Source organism: Poecilia mexicana, unplaced genomic scaffold (assembly GCF_051168715.1).
Source record: "Poecilia mexicana isolate PSO_F unplaced genomic scaffold, ASM5116871v1 scaffold_20, whole genome shotgun sequence".
NCBI classification, from domain to species: Eukaryota; Metazoa; Chordata; class Actinopteri; order Cyprinodontiformes; family Poeciliidae; genus Poecilia; species Poecilia mexicana.
Genome location: NW_028263389.1, coordinates 24095837 through 24118756, shown reverse-complemented (window position 1 = coordinate 24118756; position 22920 = coordinate 24095837). Strand labels below are relative to the sequence as shown.

Sequence of the window (22920 nt, the reverse complement as noted above, 5' to 3'; positions counted from 1 at the left end):
CTAGGACACTTGCTATTTTCCTTAAGGCAAGCTGATGTGGTTGTCCAAATTTATCATGGAGGGCAGCCATAGTGTCAGTATAAGGCTTTGGTGAGTTCAGGTAAGCGTCAGCTATTAGCCGAGCTTCATCAAACTTAAGATGGTCCACAAGTATTTGATACTTAAAGAGCTCAGTTGTGTTAGGAGGGAGTAGGTTCTCCAGGGCCATTCGGAGCCTGGCAAACTCAGAAGGGTCCGAATGAATGAACTTTGGAATTTCTGGTTTGGGGCCCTTATACACCAACTCAGCTGAAGGAGGTGGAGCTGAATTGTGCCAGTTCGACATCTCACACGCTGGCCCAGTGCCTGGAGTATAGGGGTTAACTGGAACAGGCTTTGGTTGCAGCAGACCTGCATTATTTGTTGTCCAGCGTGAAGATGGCTCAAAATGTTGCAACGGAGCATGGAAGACGTTTCTTCTATGATCCTGAGCCTGAGGGATCCGTGTCGGCAGAAAGGATTTACTGGACAAAGATGCTGTATTAGGCGGGGGGTAGTACCGTAAGCCATAATCTGAATGCTGTTCTTCAACCATTAGTTTGGAGAATCCTGTGTGCAGATCCTCACCAGGTTCAGGCCATGGAGGTGGATCAGGCCAGTCCTCCTCGTCTTCATCTTTAATCGGCCTTGTGTTAGTGGTGGTGGTGTAAACCCTTTCTGAGCTGCTCTTAGGGGGCTGATGAATAGTATATTTTGAGGTGGCCAGCTGAGCCATGTCCTCCTTCAATGAGTGAGCAGCTTCAATCAGTGCTCTGATATCACTCCTCGCTTCATTAAGTTCTCTCAGGCCCTCCTGTAGAACTTCCTGTGATTGAAGTAGCTTCCTTCTTTCCACCTGTAAAGCTCTGAATTCTGTATGAGGTGGTTGGATGGAGGACTCCAGTCGGTTATAGGGGGGAAATTTAGGTGAGAGGTCTCTAAAGTTCCTCCTTTGTTAACTTCTCTCCAGCCGAGGAGAAGTTTTATAGCAGGTCCCATCGCTATCACTGTAGTGAGATGGTGCGTTGCTATACTGCAGCTGGTATTCCACATGTCTTGGAAGAGGTGGTGGGGTTTCCCAATGTGGCATTTCCCTAATGGAATGATGCGTGTACTCAACTTCGAAGTCATCAAATCGGCTAGGTCGGCGTGTCGGCCGCTTAGGTCTCACATCAGGAGGTGTCACTCTGTCTGGCTCCATCTTGAGAGCTGTCTCTGGCTCGAAGGACCAGTGTTAATGTGGGTTAAGTTCGTGGGTATTTGCAGCCAACAAGATGGTGTATCGGTCAGGATACAGGAAGGAGAGCATGAGACCAAAACTTGTAGATGTGAGCTGGTTTATTCTGCCTTGATACTCAGTGTTGCCAGCAGTCTGCAATAACAATAGATTGCCATTAGGCTAATGTATTACAGCAATACAGGTTCAACTTATACAAACTCAGTGAAAACCCACAGACAGTCTTTTAGCTGAATTTAACATAAGAAGCACTTTGGCGCCATCATGTGGCCAGATAAAATCTACACAATGGCGGCAACCGGCAGCGCATGCCCTTAATTACTCTATTTTACCGCGACAACTCGATGTAAAGCAATAACAGATACGGCTGAAATACACATATAACTGAATCCAGAGTGAACAAATAGAACACTAAATGCGGTAACTTACTTTCTGTCATCAACTTAACACTCGGAGCATCATTTCAGTGCTACACAGGGAATGCGGTCTCACGGTTGGAAAAAATACAGTGAACTGACCCGGAAGTTATGCTAGGTTGCCCTCATGAGCGTTAGCTCAGTACTAACACAGGCTTACGTCACTTCCCAAATGACCTCTAAACCAATATTACAAAATAAAATACGGAAAAACATCAGAGCCTTTTATACAAGTGCAAAATGCAAATTCTTGCAATTTTTTGACTGGTCTTAAGATTTTGATCAGGAGTGTATATAATTTTAAAATATCTGGAAGTCTAGACAAAATAAATCTTGCAACCAAACCAGGGTACCATTGCAGGACTTTCTACCAGAGGCCGGTTAATCATATTCTGTCTTTAACACACACACACACACACACACACACACACACACACACACACACACACACACACATATATGTATGTGTGTTTGTGTATATATATATATATATATATATATATACATATTAAACATTTCAGAGATAATTGCCTGGACCAATGCTAGTGTTCTAATGGTAACTCTTCTGCTAACTTTGTGTGTGTTTCCCTACAGATCCCTCCTGCTGCCAATATGCTGCTGAGTTATCACCCTGTAAAGAAGCTTGTGACCAGGTATGAACAGGCCTGCATGCACACAGAACAGCATTTCTCATTTCCGGTCCTCAGGACCACTGCCCTGCATGCTTTAAGTGTTTCCCTTCTAACAGGCTTCTCTAGTACTTAACGGCGTGCAGAGGTGGTTATGAAATTATCTGAATGAGGTGTTTTAGAACAGAGACACACCCGAAACATGCAGGGCAGTGGTCTCTGAGGACCAGAACTGAGAAATTCTGACAGCAGCATGGGTATGTACACCCTAGCCCACGCCTCTACCACCAGCATGTATTTTAATGACATTTTATGGAACAGACTGGCAGAAAGAAGTGTAGAACTGCAAAGTTAAAGGTAAATGATACATAGTTTTTGTAATGTTTGTGCTAAAATTAAAAACCAAGTCCTAAAATACAGCCTAATGAATTTAGTAGCCAAAGCATGTTGAGTTTAATAAGACTAAGGATAGATCAAGTCAGAGACAAGGTTGTGAGGAACATTTTCAGTAAGATTATCTTGCTCAAAACTTTACAAGCTTGAACATCTCACAGAACACTGTTCATCCCATCATCTGGAAGATGGATGTAGCTAAATACAGGGCAATTCTGGAAGAAAATCTGTTGGCGGGACAAAATATTTGAGACTACATAAAAAGTTAACCTTCCGATTGGACAATGTTAGATTGGTTTAGTTGGAAGCATTTTCCTACCAAAGTCAAATCAAAGTCTAGACCTAAAGCCAACTTAGGAGTATGTGACTTAGAGAGGGCTTAGTTACACTTTATACATAAGTATTCACACTGAACTACTCTTAAGATGTAAAAATTAATGTTCACAAACCCTCCTAATCAAATCTGACTGAACCAGAGCAATGAGCCTAGTCCGTTGCCTTTTGATCGATCGATCAATCAATCAATTATATTTATAAAGTACCCTTCATACTAAAAGCAGCTGTAAGTGCTTTCCTTTCATATCTGTTGTAGCAAGAAGAAAGAGTGAATGGTGCTAAAGTCAACTGAAAAAAAGGGAAAAATAAGATATTAAAGCACAATAATAAATGGGTGAAATATCTTAGATAAAACATTACATCATCATGACAGGGTGTTCAGGGTTTATTTTGGGGTGTTTTTATTAAATATGATGCAAAATAGTAAATCAATTCTTGGAATACACTACTATTAGAACTAAAAACTATTATAGCTGTTTTAGGAAATCAATCAATTAAGCAATGGTTACAAGATAATCAAAATTGCACTCATGTTTTGAACAATTTTTAAATTCACATTCACTTTTTTCTTCTGATGGTGACTTGTTTTTATTTTTATTATAAACGTTTACTGTAAATTACACTGCTTTTACCCACACAACGAAATCTGTCATAAACCATAGGTCATGTATGTTGTTATGCTACTTGAGGACTACAGATTAAATTTAACCTCTGGTTAAATCCTGCATGTAATGAAGACTGAAGCTGGTTTGTTTATGAATTAACAATCATTCCAGGGTGTCAGGTTAGGACAGATGATATATAAGTTTAGGTGAGTTAGTGAAATGAGAGAACGTCCGAGTCCAGAATTGAGCTTTACTTGACTTTAATTAAATCTTGAGATGCCTCCATGCAAACAAATAAGGGCATGTGTGGGGGTATGGGTGTGAGGTTTTCTATAAGATAAACAAATACAAATTAAAAGTACCTTCCTGTAAATACTTTCACAAATAAAACCAAAATGTCCACAAATGAAATAAACGTGCTTAAAGGTTATTATAAACTAGCAGCTGGTTATCTGACTATGAGAATGTAAATAATAATTACATATACATAATAATCAACCCTGCTAATAATAGCGGCACACAATGACATGCAAGAGAAATAAAGCATTTAAATTGGAAATGGTAACTGCGAATAAAACCGAGCTTAATAGCTTAATGCTAAACAGCTAGCTTTTAGCTCTCCACAATACGAACAAACTATACCAAACGACCATAATAATCAACAGGACAAAGTACAAATACAGCTCTTATAAGAGTTTAGTTTAGCTCTTATTCGCTCTTATTCGTGTTTTCATACTCCTCAAAGATTTGTGGTGCTTTTTTCATTAGGAGCGATTTTAGAGGCTGACTGTCTTCTCCTGTATGGGTCTGACCGTCTTCTCCTGAATTAGCATGGGGCTGTAGAGAGTAACAGTTATTGATGTAGTATGTTTAATATCATCAAAATAACCTTAGAGAACCTAATAACAGAATAGAAATTTGGTTTGTGTTTAAATTAGCAAAATTTTAAACCACAACCAATTTCTCACAATTTATTTGTGAAATCACAAATAAATGGCAATGAAACTGAGTCACTCACAATAAATGAGGTATTTTTTTAAAAGTGTTTTTTTATTATATCAACATAAGAACATTAAGGTAATATTAATTTGTCCAATACAAATAGTACCTGGTTTGGAATTTGCTCCTCACGAGACACTTCTACCAGGGGCCCTCCAGTTGATAGAAACACGTAGAATCTGTCCAAGTCCTTAATTTCAACATTAATGTCAACATCAATGTACTCCAAGAAGTCAGAATTAAATTTCTGTAGCCTGTCCAGCAAAAATCCAGAATGGTTGGCAAGAATCTCCTCAACAAGATTGCTGGCAGTTGAAACACTGAAAATGTTTTTCGAAGTCTCTTTTTCATTTTTGAATGTTGTTACAAGAACTCTCGCCATTTCTTGATTGTCAAATGAGAGCTGAAAAGATAAATACACCAAAAAATACAATTAGAATATTTAAATTTAGACCATATGCAAAAACAAGCTCTCCTTTGTTGGAGTTCATTTGAAGACTGTTACAATCAAAAAAATGTACTCGAGAAAGTTTAACCTGAGAGTCATGTTTTTGGACTGTGGGAGGAAGCCGGAGGAAACCCATGCATGCACAGGGAGAGCATGCAAACTCCATGCACCCAGAACCCAGAACCTTCTTGCTGCAAGGAAACAGCTCTACTAAATGCGCTACTGTGCAGAACTGGTTTTCTGTAAGAATGTCATACAGAAAATTTTTCCTGAACTCTACTGTGACTTTTCAGTAGTTGATTTTATGTATACCAATGAGTTTTAGCATAAAAGATTAAATCTCACAGCCTGTTAGCTTGAATGTTTTAAGTACTAGCATAAAGAGCTGCATTTTTGTGTACAGTGCCCACTAATCCAATGTTTTAGTTTTTAGCCAACAGGTCATGTTTAATGAAAGTACTAAATCTGGTAGCATTGCGGTTGAAATTAATGTAAAAAAATTCAGCACGGCTGCATCAGTACACACGTGCATCATGCTAAACACTTTTTATGGAACGTTACCATGGAAGTTATGATTAGTTAGCAAGTAACGTTCCAATTACTTCTACGTTGTTGTTTTTTTGTTTGTTTTTTTCGCCACCGGAGTTTTACCGCAGTTCAATTTAAGGACGTCCGCGAACAGACCATCTTAATATTTCAATTAATTTAGAAGTACGCCGTTAAATACAACCACATACATTTTACTTGATCAAAACTCCGGTATGACACTCAACGTCAGTTCCACTCGAAAGTGCTAACATGGCTAACATCTTACAAATACTTCTATGTCTGTTTTGTTTTTTTCGTCAGCTGAGCTTTAAGGTAGTTCGCTAACAGCCCATCTTAATTTTTGAGTTAAAACAACAGTAAATATTACCGGGTCAGACCGACTTTCCGACATCTCCGGAGGACTGGCGCTTCCACTCGAATATCAACTTCCGTTAAGAGCTCCAACCGTCAGTGTCTCCTTCACTGCCGAAGTGAATTTACAGAACCGTTTAACTTACACGTTTACTTACAGAAAAGTTAACAGCTTTATTGTAAGCTGTTAACTTCCAGTTTACAGGAAAACAGGCATTTTAGATTACAAAGGCTTCCAATTTTAATTTAAAGCTAAATTATTTGACAATATTACACTTATGTACAGATGTTTTCCCGAAAATGAATTAAAGGTGTTATTTTAAAAAAAAAAACGTTTTGTCTATATTTTATATCTATATTTTTTGTCTACATTGCATCTAAAAATTCTCACTGCAATATTCATCATGTATTGTACATTTATTCCAAAGCTTCAACAAGCTCCCTTTAACATTTAATTTTAAAATTTTACCCTCTTGAATAAACTTTGGACAAAAAAAAAAAAAGACAACTGTAACAAATGATAAAATAGTGACTCCATCTCACGTGCCACAGTGAGATAATTAACGTTACAACTTTGCAGACCCTGTAGAAGCACAAAAAAAATAACGTTTTTTCCAACCACTGAGTCCTCAAATTTTAGACTATATTTATGTGTTTAAACCATGGGCGTAGGTTTGGGTAGGGACGGTAGGGACATGTCCCGACCAATATTCACGGGATATGAAAAAGTCCCGACCAATTTTTGCCATATTGGCTCAAAGAACGTGGATCTACGATCTTTGATTAGCAGCAACAGGCGGTGCGCGGAACGGAAGCTTCTTAGTTTGACATTTATTATGAGCCTCCGAGACCGTGTCGGAACGGTGCTGTCGGGGGGAGGGGGAGTCAGTTGAATCGTCGGACGTTCTTTGATTAGCTGCAAAAGGCGGCGGCTAGCTGGGCACACGCGTCTCCTTCTGAGTCTCCGAGACCATGTCGCCACCAAAAAAGAAAAGGACAGACATTAGAAGTTATTTCGCTACGTCGGCTGTAAGTACAGTGAGTGGACCCATAAGTTAGATATCTATCACGCAACGCATTTGTTGTAAAGTCCGGTGTTTAGTAAGGTCAGCACTGAATGTGAGTGACAACAAACATTGCAATAATACAGAGAATTTTATTCATGTTTATTTTTTTTGTTAGTGCAATATATTATTTTATTTTATTATTGATTTCTTCTTATCTGCAATTGTGTTTGCTGTATCCAGAGGATATTTCTTTTGATCTTACTTGTAACGTTTGCTGAATTTTGTAAAGGAAAAAGTAAAGTGTTCTTGAACTGATCTGCTGAGTATGACTGTATCTGGTTGTATACACAAGATGTATGATATGGTTATGGTTGGGGGGAGGGGGTTATTAAGCCAATGTGGTTTCCCCCCCCCCCTTCTCAAAAATGTTCGGTGCTCTTGGGCATTTCACTGTGCTGCCGGGGGGGGGGTGTCAAGGTCCCCACCAAAACTTAGACCGAACCTACGCCCTTGGTTTAAACAGATTCAAAACTTACCGAAGTTGCATTTCATAAGATCTCCATATTTGCCTCCTGCATGTGTTTGCTTACTCCGTGCGGGGAATAAAAATTCAAACTTGATCCTTCATCTGGTGGCCACTTGTGCTGACTTGAGGTTGTTCTTTGATGTTTGATTTGATCAACTTTCTTTGCTCAAATATTTTCTAATTAATATATGTAATAAATGTTATTTATTGTAAATGTTAAAAAATTAAAAAAATAATACAAATTAATAAATAATAAAAAATTAAAAAATAATAACCATGTATTAAAATTATGTAAGAATAGTAGTAATTTAATGAAAAGTGATAATCAATCATTATGTGTTGATTTACTACCCCCAAAAATACCTCTGCATCATTTTAAAAATTATTAAATCTCATCACAACCCTAAATTAACAACCACAATTTAAAAATAAATTAAAAGGAAATAAATTAATTAAAAGGAAAATTTATTGAGATGAATTACCATTTGAATGGCAGATTAATCTGCCATTCAGATTCATGGTTGTGTTCCTGACAAACACAAACTAACACAATTATGTGTTGAAATATTCAAATAAATATTCAACACATACTGTGTGTCATATTATTATATTCATTTTAACACACAATGTGTAAAATTAACACAAAATATGCTTTTAATTTAATAACACATTTTTTGTGTTCTTTTTTAACACATCTTTTTTTAGAGTGTATAGGCGTTTATGAAACCGAACTAAACCACCAACAGTATTACTTGCATTCAATGGACGCACACAGTAGAAAGAAGTAATAAACGAAGTCTGTGTTGATATCCACACTATGAGCAAAATATGATCGAGGAGCCACCCATTGGCGGAAATAAAATACTACATATAAAACACCTTTATAAAGGACAACCAAACTAGAGGGCTGAAAACAAATAATTGTCTTTTTATACATAGCATGTTTACATGACGCTAACTAACATTTATGAAAAATAAATGCATATAAAAACCCACCTATTTAGAGTTGCTTTTGAAAACTAGGAAATAAAACATTGATCAACATATTTGATGTGTATGATTCTGGTGATGGTATAGCGGTTGAGACAAGAGAGGAAGAATCACTCTGGAATCAGGATTGGTTTATTCTTGTTCAAAACAAAAATTCTTGGGTTCTTGGGTTCTAGCTTCTTCACAAACACCTCTCCCCAGCGCAGCTCGGCGCAAACTGACACAGGAATGTGCTAAAACCAACCAAAATAATAAAGTAAAACCTACATTCATTCAAAACAATTAAAATAAGACCCAAACAGAAATAATCTGCCCAATAATTACAATCTTCCATCATAACAAAAATATACTAAACACGTTAATTTGAAGCAACTCGCATACCTGTTCAAAACAAAAATACTCTCAGCACAGCAGTTCTTGGGTTCTGGCTTCTTCACAAACACCTTAACCAACCAAAAGAACAATAAATAACTAGAAAATTCCTGAGGAAATTTAACCGGGGCCTGCCAAAGACCCGGCATTCTATCTTTTCCACAGTTGGACTTACCCAGGAGCACATCAGAGCAGTACTGATATGGTTTAGCAAAGTGCAGTGACTTAAGCTCTTACCAGATTTATCATCATAGTATTATGGCTGATCTACTTCACTGTAATAGTACAATGGGGTATATGCCACGAGAGGTGGTGACTTATTTCCGTTTGAATTTATTCCACATAGGTTGGTTCCGGGTCCTGCTTGCTCCTATTGTTCTTGGCCGAAGTTGCAAGATCTGTACCATGAAAAAGACGCAAAACTTAAAATATCTGTGAGCTGCTGGTACAACGACTGAGTTTTGTGGTGTGCCGTTGTTTCCAGTAATTAGTCGGTACTAGAGGTGTGCCGATCGATCGGAGGTTGGTCTGCATTTTTTGTTTTATCTTTACCCAGGAAACACATTCGCTAAAACGGTCACTGGGACTGACTAGTATATATTCCATTGAGGGAAAGTAACTTTAACAAAAAATAAGGGTACTACGTTGTGTCAAATTTTAATTAATCGAGTTTGATGGATTAAAATGCCATGCCCAAATCAAAATCGATGTTATCGCACACAAACATCTGTTTAATTGTGTCATAAAATGCTTATCGTATAAAACGACCGTTAAATCTGCGACATAAAATGCTTATCGTATAAAACAACCGTTAAATCTGCGTCATAAAATGCTTATCGTATAAAACGACCGTTAAATCTGCGTCATAAAATGCTTATCGTATTAAAACATATGTTTTGATTTAAATTAATTTCTTATCAATAATAAAACAGGCAGCATTCTGGAACATTCTCTTTTGCATCATATAAAATTAAGTTGATATCAATGTAAAACAGGCAGCATTCTGGAATATTCTCTCTCTCTTGCATCATATAAGTTCTTATCAATAATAATACAGGCAGCATTCTGGAATATTCTCTCTCTCTTGCATCATATTAAATGAAGTTCTTATCAATGTAAAGCAGGCAGCATTCTGGAACCTTCTCTTAAATCAAATGGTTAATAAGGGTCATCAAAAATAAAACAGACATGATTCTGGAACCTTCTCTCTTGCATCATATAAGTTCTTATCAAAAATAAAACAGACAGGATTCTGGAACTTTCTCTTAAATCAAATGGTTAATAAGGGGTGAGTCCCTCTTTGTGACTTTTGACCCAGTTATACCAATGCAACTCCTCCTCACGCAGATAGACCCCACCCCCAACTGCTTTTATCTTCCTGCTCCTGGCAGATTCCCCAGCCCACTTTTATGAATGAGCCAATAGAGATAAAGGGGTGGGATTTCTGTTTTTTCTGCTTTAAATAATTTTCGGAGGCCCTGTCATTCTACTTGTTGCATTTGTTAGAGGAAGATCTACTTTGCTCTCACAGAAAACAAACAAACAAACAAACAAAAAATGGTTCGCATTAAAAGAGAAAAGCCTCAAAAGAGAAGACAGCAAGAAGCTAATCGACTAGCATGTAGCTCATCTGCTCCAACCTTACAGACTACAGATGGACAAACCATCACGAGGCCCTGCTCCATGGCTGATGCTCCACCCTCTACACTTCTGGATACAAATCTGATCTTACCTTCATCAGCAGCGTTCGAATCCTTGATTCAGCACGAAATTCCCACCTTCCAGGACTCTGAGCATGTCACGCCTGACTCCAATGAATCACACTCTGCTGAAGCTCCTTCATCCATCTTGGGAAAAACCAACACCACCCGGTGTTGTCCAGTGGGACCTCCCTTCTCTGTCAGACTCCAAGCTCGGTCTATTAAATTCCAGTCCATAAATTGGATGCTTCCCAGAAGTCCTCCTTTTTTTGTGAAAGAGAAAACCTGAAGACAAAAGGCAGCAGGTTGTGAAGTGAGGTGGAGAAGCTAGTCTGCTAACATCCAACTCAACTGCTTGAAGATCCAAAAACAATCAGATGGGAATCCCACCACCTGCTCCATGCATCACCCCAAGAAGTAAATCATTACAGTTGGACAAAGTTTCCTCTCTATTTTTTATATATTTATTTATTTTTATTTTTTATTTTTTGCTTCATTCATATAAATTTAATCCAATAAAGAACTTTTATCTCCACCTCCAAGCCTGGATCCACTCTCAGTCACTTCATCCCAGTCAAGGCTGATGAAGAAATTAAGGTCAAGGAAATTATAGTCACTATGTACTCAATAGTTAAGCATTTAATAAATCATGTTAATTGTTATATTAATTTCAAATCATAATTAAAAAACAGAATAGTTTATTTCATAAACAAAAATGCATCTGTGTTTAACTTCCTCACCGTTTCTTTCTCTGTGCTGCTTTCAGCTGGTATCTGATGAACCGTCCTCCACTCTGTCACTTCAACCAACCAACTTGGCTCAGGGTGAATAAAGATCCAAAATAATGTCGAGTCATTATCTACTAAATTGTCAAGTATTTTATTGACTAATATTTTGTTTTTTTTACAGTAAATTAAAAAAAAAAAGCAATTTAAATAAAAAGAGAATGGATTAATTTTGTGGACATGATGTGTATTTTTAACTTTGAGAGATTTTCTTTCTCTGCACTGCATCAGCTGCTGAGCTCAGCCTGCATCAGATAAACCAACAGCCCCTCAGCAACGGTCACTTTACCCCTGCTAGGGATGGGAAATAGTAAAAGTCAAAGATATGTGGAACTGGTAAACTGTCAACCATCAATACATTTTAGAATAATGATAAGACAAGCATACTGTTACAGTTATTACAATAGCTTAATCCTATGAATAAATGTTTGCTGTTTCTTTCTCTGTGCTGCTCTCAACTTGTATCAGATAACCCAGCAGCCTGTCTCCAACAGTCACTTTAAGCTGTTGCTTATTTAAAAAAAAGTCAAGGAAATCTGGTTCTACTGTTCCCTAACTCAACAAGTATTTACTAAGCCATCAAACATGTACAAAATTATTAATATTAGTACAAGTTAATCATTTTAAATTAAGTTAGAATTGCTTACCATGTCTTTAGTTTTTTTGTTTTCCTTCTGTCAGGTACTTTTCTATTTATCATTTTAAACTCCTCTCCTATCTAGAGATACCAAAAGAAAAAAACACCGTAGCACTAGCACACGATTAAAGAGCATACTTTTTCATAGAGATTAGGACAGAGCACAAGAATGACAGGATTAAGTGGAAGTTTGATATCTTGGCCTCTAGTCAAACCTGAGCCCATATAAAAATAAATGCATAATTAAAGATCAGCTTTGTGCATTTCATCGTAAACCAAAATGAACCAGCTTTAATAAAATTCCTCTTGTTCATGTGTGTCAGGCTTAAACACACAGGAAAGAGAAGAGTCTGTTAGTTTATGGAAAACTATTTTAATATTTAGTTGTTGTTTTTTTCTGACTGAAACAAGCCTAACCTCTACGTTTACACTATATCTACCGATACCTGCACAAGACATATGAGGAACATTTTTATCATCCTGTCTGATTATGCATTGCCCATCCTGTTAGTGATTCTATTCAATCGTTCAACCTTATTTTTCCTCAATATCTTTCCTAAAACCCATTTAGTACCATCTATGGTTCAATTACTGGTTGCCATCTTCAAAACACCAGGGCAAGAACATGCATGCAGTTAAGTGTTGTAGGAAATAGACCTCCCTGAAAGGAGAAAAGTTGGAAAGAAAAAAAAAAAAAACAGGAAAACGTGACCACAGAAGCAAATCCACTCAGACCTGGTCTCCAAATTCAATTCTGAAGCAAAATTGTATCAGTAGATCCACAAGTCCACCACACTTTTCAGATGTTTTTTTTTTCTAATCCTTAACTTTATAAACCATGTATCCCATATAATTGTCAATCTATTGGAAAAAAAAAAAAAGGAATACACTGACATATGTGGTTATTTACTTTCTTACATTTATTATGCTCCTGCACTGGACTTTCTTTTTTTTCTCTCTAGTTGTATGTCTGAATGTTTTAGCACGTTGAATTCTCTCATTACTGAAATCATCAGTACAGACAAAGTTTCAAAAAATGAACATTTATCATTTTTATATTGGTTTTTCTTGTAAGCTAACAAGTGAGCCATTCTTTATAATAAATCCCTCTAGTCAATATGTCATCACCAACAGTTTACTTCATTAGGATGAAAAAGGTGATTGGGCAGTTTAGCTGAAATGTTAATTTAGTTGATTTCTTTTATTACCTCAGAGGCAGGACTTTGATTAGACCCTAGCCTGCTAATGACCACACAGCAAACTTCCTTCTGCTTCATCTAATGTAAGTTTTTGCATCAGTGAAATAAGAACATGTTTAGTTTACGGTCACGGATGTACTTGCAGCCTGACCCGAGTCATACAGGACACAAACTTTCATCTTTGTTACCTTCTCCCTTTTGCAAGTAATAAGTTATTTTTTAAAAAGTAGTTGACAGTCTTTTTTTTTTTTTTGCTCGTCAATATGTGATCGCAGTAAAGTCAGAAACACAAGCATTATGCTAACAAAGTATTTTTTTCTCTCTCTACTAAAATGTACGATCTTTCAAATTCATCTATGTTGTGAATTCGTACTGTTAAATTCTGTGCTGTGTAATCGAAAAGATGGTGACCAAAAACCCTGCAAGACATGTTTTTGACAACCTTGATTTGAGTTTTAACTCTGTCTGCTAGGAGGGGTCCAGTGAACATTTTAGTTTATTTTCAATTGCACCTGTTTGACTTTCCACAAAGAAAATTTTTGTAGTCCTCAACTTGATGAAGTGTGGAATGAGTTAAGCATGAAAATCAAGGAATGTTCAAACTGTTTAAATCATGATTTCAGCAAATGGTCTTCACTGCACATCAATATGAAAAAATAATCTCATAGTTGAGAATCTCACTTTAGTCAAACTGCAGTTTGCTCTCCCGTCTGATAAAAAAATGAAACTGCTTGTGGTTCATCTAAAATTTACACACAATCAGTCTTTAGCAGATTAACTTTTCCTTTTCTATTTTTCTACTATGGGTGACAGTATGAGGTGTTTGACACCTACTGTAAAGTCCTGTTACAATGCAGGACTTGGTGTGAAAAACTTTTGCAAGTTTTTGCAATGTGGTGCATTTTATTTGGTTTTATTTTAATGATGAACACAAAACAGCACATTTTAGTGAATTGAAAATTTTTTTTGGTTAATTCTTTAATTTAATAATGTTTCCAAAAAGCAAAGGTGATCTATTACACCAGACACCAGAGATGATCTTAAATGTGAATCTGTTATAGTTATACAAAATAATGTTTGCTATGTGAACATCTGCTTAAGGCTGAAGACTTACACTTTTATGCAGGATGGTGATAATCTTGTAATGTAGAATTCTCTATTCTGTTCAAAACAACTTTTGTCTTTGAAGGAAATTTGCAGCACATTTTTATTAGCTCTAGTTACTTCAAATGGTAGTTTGTGTACCATACTGCTAGAGGTGTAGACTGTCCTTCCCCTGCAGTTCTTAAATGACACATTGGGAAAAATGAGTGTTCCTTCATTAGGACCAGCTACTTACTATCTCTGACTGGCTGGTGGCTTATCTTCAATCAACTGTTGGTGCACCAAGTAACTGCTCACTCTAATAGACAAAGTCTCTGTTCTTTTGAAAGTTCAATCAGGATGTGTTCTTTATCAATGAACTGCACAACAACTGTCTATAGAACATAAATGAGGGGATAATTTGTACAAATCAAATACAGAGGAAGGTGTATGACACCTTTGCCTGACTATTGCATTCTGTATTTTTTCTTACTTTTATTAATGTTACAGTCTCTGCGTGTCAGAGGAAAAGAAAAACTTGATGTAAGTGCATCATATTTTTAGATAATTTTCTTTCATGTTTAATTTATTACTTTATAAGTGTGCATGAGCTAAAAAAGAAAAAAAAAACTTACAGCAAAAATCAGTTGAGGGATGGTTGCTGATTTTTATAATTATCTTCTACTCATCCTGAAAACACAATTTATAATCTATCAAAAAGAAGAAAGTGTGTATTTCAGGAAAGTCTATATTGTCTACAGACAGAAGGTAGCTCTGCCTTTTTCTGGGCTGCTATAAATACATCATCATTTTTCCACACTGAATCAAATGACATGCTATTTGATACTTTTTGCATGACCTACTGAAGTTCTATGGTAAACCTTGTAACTTTTAAGCGTAAACTTAGATCACTTTTAGACCATGTTGATTGGTGTTAACCAGTGTTGTGTATAGACTCATGTCTAAACAAGGGTTACATGTAGTACTAAAGTTCATTTTTTGAGGCAAAAGAACCTAAGAATTTAAAAAAAATGTTTTCCAATACATTTCTCACATACTGCAGCCTGGGCTGAGCAGGTACATGTCATCCCCTCGCAACAATAAGAAGCTGTTGTCAGAAACCATGATCTTAAGTTTTATTTAAAAGCAATTTTCAAAGACACAACATAATTCACAACATAATTTACAGAACACAGTCTAAAAAGTCTAAAAACAAGCTTATGAATCAAAATAAAGTCATGACAAAAAACCTTGTGAAAATATTTGTGTTCCTTAATTTGGGTCAGGAAATAGAGGAGCAAACTCTTCCACAATTTCAATTTACATATTTATAGGAAAGTTTCATTTTCAACAACTATATAATTTTAGAATAAAAAAAAATTAGTGACAGAGTGCAACATCAGAGTTTGCGATAAGTTTTTTTTTTTTTTTTGCGTTAGTTATGACCGTTGCTGAGGGGCTGTTGGTTTATCTGATGCAGGCTGAGCTCAGCAGCTGATGCAGTGCAGAGAAAGAAAATCTCTCAAAGTTAAAAATACACATCATGTCCACAAAATTAATCCATTCTCTTTTTATTTAAATTGCTTTTTTTTTTTAATTTACTGTAAAAAAAACAAAATATTAGTCAATAAAATACTTGACAATTTAGTAGATAATGACTCGACATTATTTTGGATCTTTATTCACCCTGAGCCAAGTTGGTTGGTTGAAGTGACAGAGTGGAGGACGGTTCATCAGATACCAGCTGAAAGCAGCACAGAGAAAGAAACGGTGAGGAAGTTAAACACAGATGCATTTTTGTTTATGAAATAAACTATTCTGTTTTTTAATTATGATTTGAAATTAATATAACAATTAACATGATTTATTAAATGCTTAACTATTGAGTACATAGTGACTATAATTTCCTTGACCTTAATTTCTTCATCAGCCTTGACTGGGATGAAGTGACTGAGAGTGGATCCAGGCTTGGAGGTGGAGATAAAAGTTCTTTATTGGATTAAATTTATATGAATGAAGCAAAAAATAAAAAATAAAAATAAATAAATATATAAAAAATAGAGAGGAAACTTTGTCCAACTGTAATGATTTACTTCTTGGGGTGATGCATGGAGCAGGTGGTGGGATTCCCATCTGATTGTTTTTGGATCTTCAAGCAGTTGAGTTGGATGTTAGCAGACTAGCTTCTCCACCTCACTTCACAACCTGCTGCCTTTTGTCTTCAGGTTTTCTCTTTCACAAAAAAAGGAGGACTTCTGGGAAGCATCCAATTTATGGACTGGAATTTAATAGACCGAGCTTGGAGTCTGACAGAGAAGGGAGGTCCCACTGGACAACACCGGGTGGTGTTGGTTTTTCCCAAGATGGATGAAGGAGCTTCAGCAGAGTGTGATTCATTGGAGTCAGGCGTGACATGCTCAGAGTCCTGGAAGGTGGGAATTTCGTGCTGAATCAAGGATTCGAACGCTGCTGATGAAGGTAAGATCAGATTTGTATCCAGAAGTGTAGAGGGTGGAGCATCAGCCATGGAGCAGGGCCTCGTGATGGTTTGTCCATCTGTAGTCTGTAAGGTTGGAGCAGATGAGCTACATGCTAGTCGATTAGCTTCTTGCTGTCTTCTCTTTTGAGGCTTTTCTCTTTTAATGCGAACCATTTTTTGTTTGTTTGTTTGTTTGTTTTCTGTGAGAGCAAAGTAGATCTTCCTCTAACAAATGCAACAAGTAGAATGACAGGGCCTCCGAAAATTATTTAAAGCAGAAAAAACAGAAATCCCACCCCTTTATCTCTATTGGCTCATTCATAAAAGTGGGCTGGGGAATCTGCCAGGAGCAGGAAGATAAAAGCAGTTGGGGGTGGGGTCTATCTGCGTGAGGAGGAGTTGCATTGGTATAACTGGGTCAAAAGTCACAAAGAGGGACTCACCCCTTATTAACCATTTGATTTAAGAGAAAGTTCCAGAATCCTGTCTGTTTTATTTTTGATAAGAACTTATATGATGCAAGAGAGAAGGTTCCAGAATCATGTCTGTTTTATTTTTGATGACCCTTATTAACCATTTGATTTAAGAGAAGGTTCCAGAATGCTGCCTGCTTTACATTGATAAGAACTTCATTTAATATGATGCAAGAGAGAGAGAATATTCCAGAATGCTGCCTGTATTATTATTGATAAGAACTTATATGATGCAAGAGAGAGAGAATATTCCAGAATGCTGCCTGTTTTACATTGATATCAACTTAATTTTATATGATGCAAAAGAGAATGTTCCAGAATGCTGCCTGTTTTATTATTGATAAGAAATTAATTTAAATCAAAACATATGTTTTAATACGATAAGCATTTTATGACGCAGATTTAACGGTCGTTTTATACGATAAGCATTTTATGACGCAGATTTAACGGTTGTTTTATACGATAAGCATTTTATGACGCAGATTTAACAGGTGTTTGTGTGCGATAAGCATTTTATGACGCAATTAAACAGATGTTTGTGTGCGATAACATCGATTTTGATTTGGGCGTGGCATTTTAATCCATCAAACTCGATTAATTAAAATTTGACACAAAGTAGTACCCTTATTTTTTTTAAACATTAAATAGACCTTTCTCAACAGGCGGTAGACTTTCTCAGTCAATAATCAGACATTTAAGCGACTTGAAACCGCACCCTCAGCCCCCCCCCCCATAGCTCTGCACCTGCCCAGATTGCACACTCCTCAATCCACTCCTTGTAGTAAGTTGTTTTTGTGTCAATATATCACACACAAATGGTCAGTAGGACTTTGTTATGAAAAAGAAAGAAAATGTACAGAAATGAATCTTCACCCACTATCCTTTACAGAGGTTAATTTAGAATGTAATACCCCCCACTCACTAATAAAATGCTCTGACCCAGAGCTCTGATGAGGAGGAGAGGAGGGGGAGGGGTGTGGCAACAGAGCTGACATTGATTCAACATTGATTCAACATTGATCAGTCGTTGATCAGACATTAGCATTTCATTCATTAGATTTCAACCACAAAACAACATTGATTCAATGACACAGTTTCAGCATCGGTTATTTGGCTGGAGGTGGATGGTTGTTTGATGGTTGATCAACCGTCAGTTGTTGACCTCAACCAAAAATCAACCATTCTAACTATAATTCAACGTTTATTTACCGTTGTGTGCAATCTGGGCAGTTTATTGCAGCCCTCATCACCTCCTCATCTCCCCCTACTCCCTCCCAAACCTCCCCCACCCAGCCGCTCCTCCCAACCTTCTCCCCTTTACCCCCTCTCATTCCTTCTTCCCTCCCCCTCCTTGAGCTCTGGGTCAGAACATTTTATTACTAGGTGGGGGTTAATCATGTTTCAAATTAAGCACTACATGTTGAGAACAGTGGGTTGTGATTCCTTTCTGTACATTTTCTTACTTGTCTGTAAATATTATTACTGACTGTGCATAATGTGTTGACACAAAAACATCTACAAGTCTGTACTAGGAGTTGTACAGTCCACCTCCCCAATTTTACACTTGTGGTTTGTCCCAACCAAACAGCCACTTTGCTGCTGGCTTGTTTGCTACCGGCTTCTGAATTGAATTCTCCGCTGAGCACTTTTATGGTAAGTTTTTCAATATTACTTTGATCTTAAATGTGTTTATTGAAAAATAAGGGCATTGTTTTGTGCCCATAGTAATCCTGGTTATTTTGGGGCAAAACGGATATTTTTAATAATTGAGGTCATGTCTCCTTTTGTATTATTTTCATCCTACCCACCACTCCAGGCCTAAGTATGAAATCCTGCGAGATTTTGTGGGATTTGAGTTTTTAAAATAGGGCGGGGCCTATTGTTTGGTCTGGGAGAGCATGTGGTGGACAAGAAAGTGTAAGGCTGGCTGCTCCAGGTGGGCTTTAAATTGTTGTGATAGTAATCACTTGTTTTTAATTTTTTATTATGATATGCTTAGGGACGTGCTTAAATGAGCCTCTGTTCCAGAACAGCTAAGTTAGTTGTTTGCATGATCGTCTGCAGCCATCAAGAAGTGCAGAAGGTTGTTAATCATCCACAGATTCAATCCAGGTGAGGCAGAAGGGAAACACTTAACATGTAAGGCAGGTGAAACACTGAACTAAACCTGCTAATGACTGATTCAGTCTGTTGATCCTTGGATTGGTAACTGGTTAAATTGAACTGGACTATTGTTACTTGTGTGGGATCTTTATTAGCATATAGACACTTTTTAAGGAATTTAATCAACTTATTTGGAAATATTTGTAGTTGATGGAAGATTGAACCAGCTATTTGATGGAAGTTTATTCTGTATAAATTATAATTTTTCCAACTACACTATAAATCACCTTTTGTTCTATTTATTTGTCTCTGGTGTGTTAAATAAACCCTGATCCTCCCTGAGTTTTATCCTTAGGTTTTCTGATAAACTGCCCTTTATTTTAAATATTGATTTAATATCAATATCATAAATCCTACACTATACTGCAGCTTGATGGGTAAATGTAGTTGTATATGTAAACATTAAGATAAATATTAATGAAAGATTAAGATATTAATTTAACAGTGAGTGTACATGGGGAACTATATGGTTTGTATTTGTCCTCAGACCTGTAACCAGTACAGTGTTTAATCTTTCATTGTGTTTCAGAACTTTTCAAATGTCTATCATACTTCTAACCGGCACCTTCCTCACTTTTATTTTTTTTCAGCTGTTGCTCTGCAGTTTGACCGAAAGCTGACTCTTGAGGACTGCAGCAAAACTGTCAAGAAGTGGCTTCATTACGCACCAGAATGAGAGGAAGATATCGCAAGGAATCAAAGTGACGCCAACCAGAGTCAAACTGGGGTTACCACAACTTGCACCGTTTCCCTACTTCATACAGTACAAAGCTTAACCTCATGGACTCTGTTCTTCTGTGGACAACAGACTGTTGTTTTGACAGTCAAAAAGGAATCAAATATGTTTAAAGATCTGTCCCTCTTTTCTTAAATAAAATGTTAAATCAAACCCATGTTGTCATTTTTAACCTTTTGTACACAGTTTACCCATCATCTGCCAATAATACAGTGTTTAACACCAGTGAAGAAACTTTTAGTGGCATGTTATGATGTAGACCTATCAGACCTAAAATGTACATAAATCCTTAGCTTTCATTCAATGTAAAAACAACCCAAATCTGCATGTAGATCCACATTCAAATGAGTGTTGAATCAACATTGATTCAATGTAGAATCAACACAAATCTGCATGCAGATCCACGTTCAGATGATGGTTGAATGAACATTGATTCCTAACTTATTCAATGTAGAATCAACACAGATATGCATGCAGATCCACGTTCAGATGATGGTTGAATGAACGTTGATTCCTAACTTATTCAATGTAGAATCAACACAGATATGCATGCAGATCCATAGTCAAATGAGTGTTGAATCAACATTGATTCAATGTAGAATCAACACAAATCTGCATGCAGATCCACGTTCTGATGATGGTTGAATCACCATTGATTCCTAACTGATTCAATGTAGAATCAACACAAATATGCATGCAGATCCACGTTCAGATAATGGTTGAATCAACGTGGATTCCTAACTGATTCAATGTAATATCAACAGAAATAGGCATGTAAGTTGACATACAGATGATGGTTGAATCAACATTGATATAATGTCAGTTATGGTTGAAACCCTAACGTTGATTCAACATACAAGTCACCAACCACTTTCGATGTTGTTTCAATGTCAGTGTTCAACGTTGATTCAATGTTTCTGGCTGACATTGATTCAATGTTGTTTCAATGATTCTGTGCTATCTGGGTGGAATCTTTGTTGCATTGCACAGAGCCATAGGTTGACCAGTAGAGAGGCTCACTGCGCCATATGTGTTTTATCAACCACTGATTACAGGTAATTATATTATATTAAATGTCAGTAATTTATTTTGTCAGATATGTGTATCAGTTTGTCAGTTAGTTTGTTATATTTATCAGTTTGTCAGTTGTGGTTGCCATTCTGTTTGTTTGTTGGTTTCTATGGCAACATGACATGTTTCTTTTCCACTAATCCCCAGAGAGCTTTTAATGACTGTTGTTGTATTTATTATTCATATTTTTATTTGTATTCTAAAACTATACGATCAAATGGCCTAGAAAATATAATGTCGGAATTCACTATAATTGTTTGTGAATTACACAGTTGGTTCAGCGCTCTGTTGTGAGCCATAGGTTGACCGGTAGAGAGGCTCACTGCGCCATATGTGTTATCAACCACTGATTACAGATTGCAATAAATAATCTAGAAACCAACCAACCGGCCTCCGAGTGTGCATAACAGGACAGATGGGTAAAGACAGAGCTATGTACACACTTTTGTCATAGTACCCCCAAGAATTCACCCCTGGATATGAGTGTACGATCCTACCCATATTCACATCTACAACAGTGAGGAACAGACCATAATGGAAATGCTCCAAACTGGGGTGGCACCCAACTGGTAAGAGTGAAATTGACAATGGAGAAGCAGCTTAAGATAGTCAATTCTGTCATCTCCTCACTCAGAGTGGCTCAGCAGCTGACTGAATCACTCTTAAGGCCAGGATAGGAGTGCTCTGAGAGGACTCTGAGAATCTTTGACAATACAGGCCCTGGTGTTTTACTCTGCTGGTTACAACCACAATCATAGTTTTAGCCAAGTTTCCCCTTTAATGTCTTAAAATATTTACAGTTTTCACAAAAGATAAATCACATGGAAAGTTTTCTTAGACACAGTTCTCTATCATTCAAACAGACATAGTATGTAGACTTTCTTGGGTTTGATAGATTTTCTAAAATGTTTTGGTGTTTTTGCTTTTATCCCACAGCTTGCGACCATCAAAAGTGAGTCACGACTAAAGCATCTCCTCCAGAGGTTACCCAATTACTGTCCTGAGTCTCTGGTGAGAAAGTTTTCTTTTTATGGAAGCCTCTAACATTAGAAAAAACATTTCTGTTTTGATCAACATTTTGAGCCACAGTAGTTCCCAGTGCTCAAGAAACTGTTGAATCCTCTTCTTCCCAGTAAACTTAAGCAATAGGACATTTTAAGTTATTTATATCTGCTCAGTGTTGATTCTGTTTCACGATGAAAATGCAAGAAAAAAGTCACAGTAAATGGAAGTCCTTGGAAAATACTTTCCAGAAGAAAGACCTGGAATGTCACTTAGAGGATAGCACAATTAGTTTTACGGAGAAAAATGGATTTCAGGATTTCAGCTTTGACTTATTCAAGATGGAATGTCTTCATCTGCCCTCACTGGCCCCTGTGTCATTTTAATTAATGTGTTTGTTATTTCATGGGTTTGTTGATTCATGGAAATGGCAATCTCTCTTCAGCAGCCAGCAGATGCTGACAGAGTGTTAGTAAGTCCTTTCACTGCTGCCAGAGCAGACAGACAAACTTGTTTAGCATGATTAGTCTTGTTTTTCTTCTCTGTTTCAATTTATGGAATTGAAACATGGGGAAAAAAACTGATGGCTTCTTACTTTGAGTTTTCTCTGCAACAGAGTATTGTTTTGAAGAGAAACCATTTGAATCAAAAGATCATTAGGTTTAGGTTTAGGTTCTGTCAACCTCCATCCTCCAACCTCCATCCCATCCAAAAAT

The 22920-nt window shown here is 36.9% G+C and overlaps 1 protein-coding gene and 2 long non-coding RNA genes across 3 annotated transcripts in view; all 3 read left to right on the top strand.

Annotated features, from left to right (window-relative positions):
- reck (reversion-inducing-cysteine-rich protein with kazal motifs) overlaps positions 1-22920 on the top strand; it is a 107381-nt gene that overhangs the window by 31659 nt on the left and 52802 nt on the right. The window contains exons 2-3 of the mRNA XM_088001603.1: positions 2266-2324; positions 22139-22213. Of these exons, the coding sequence (XP_087857729.1) occupies positions 2266-2324; positions 22139-22213 (134 nt within the window). The remainder of the gene's footprint in view (positions 1-2265; positions 2325-22138; positions 22214-22920) is intronic.
- On the top strand, positions 5976-8795 carry LOC148153505 (uncharacterized). Its single transcript, XR_015761734.1, has 2 exons — positions 5976-7077; positions 7134-8795. It is a non-coding gene; the product is annotated as an uncharacterized LOC148153505 (long non-coding RNA).
- Positions 18157-20284, top strand: LOC148153504 (uncharacterized). Its single transcript, XR_015761735.1, has 2 exons — positions 18157-19344; positions 19986-20284. It is a non-coding gene; the product is annotated as an uncharacterized LOC148153504 (long non-coding RNA).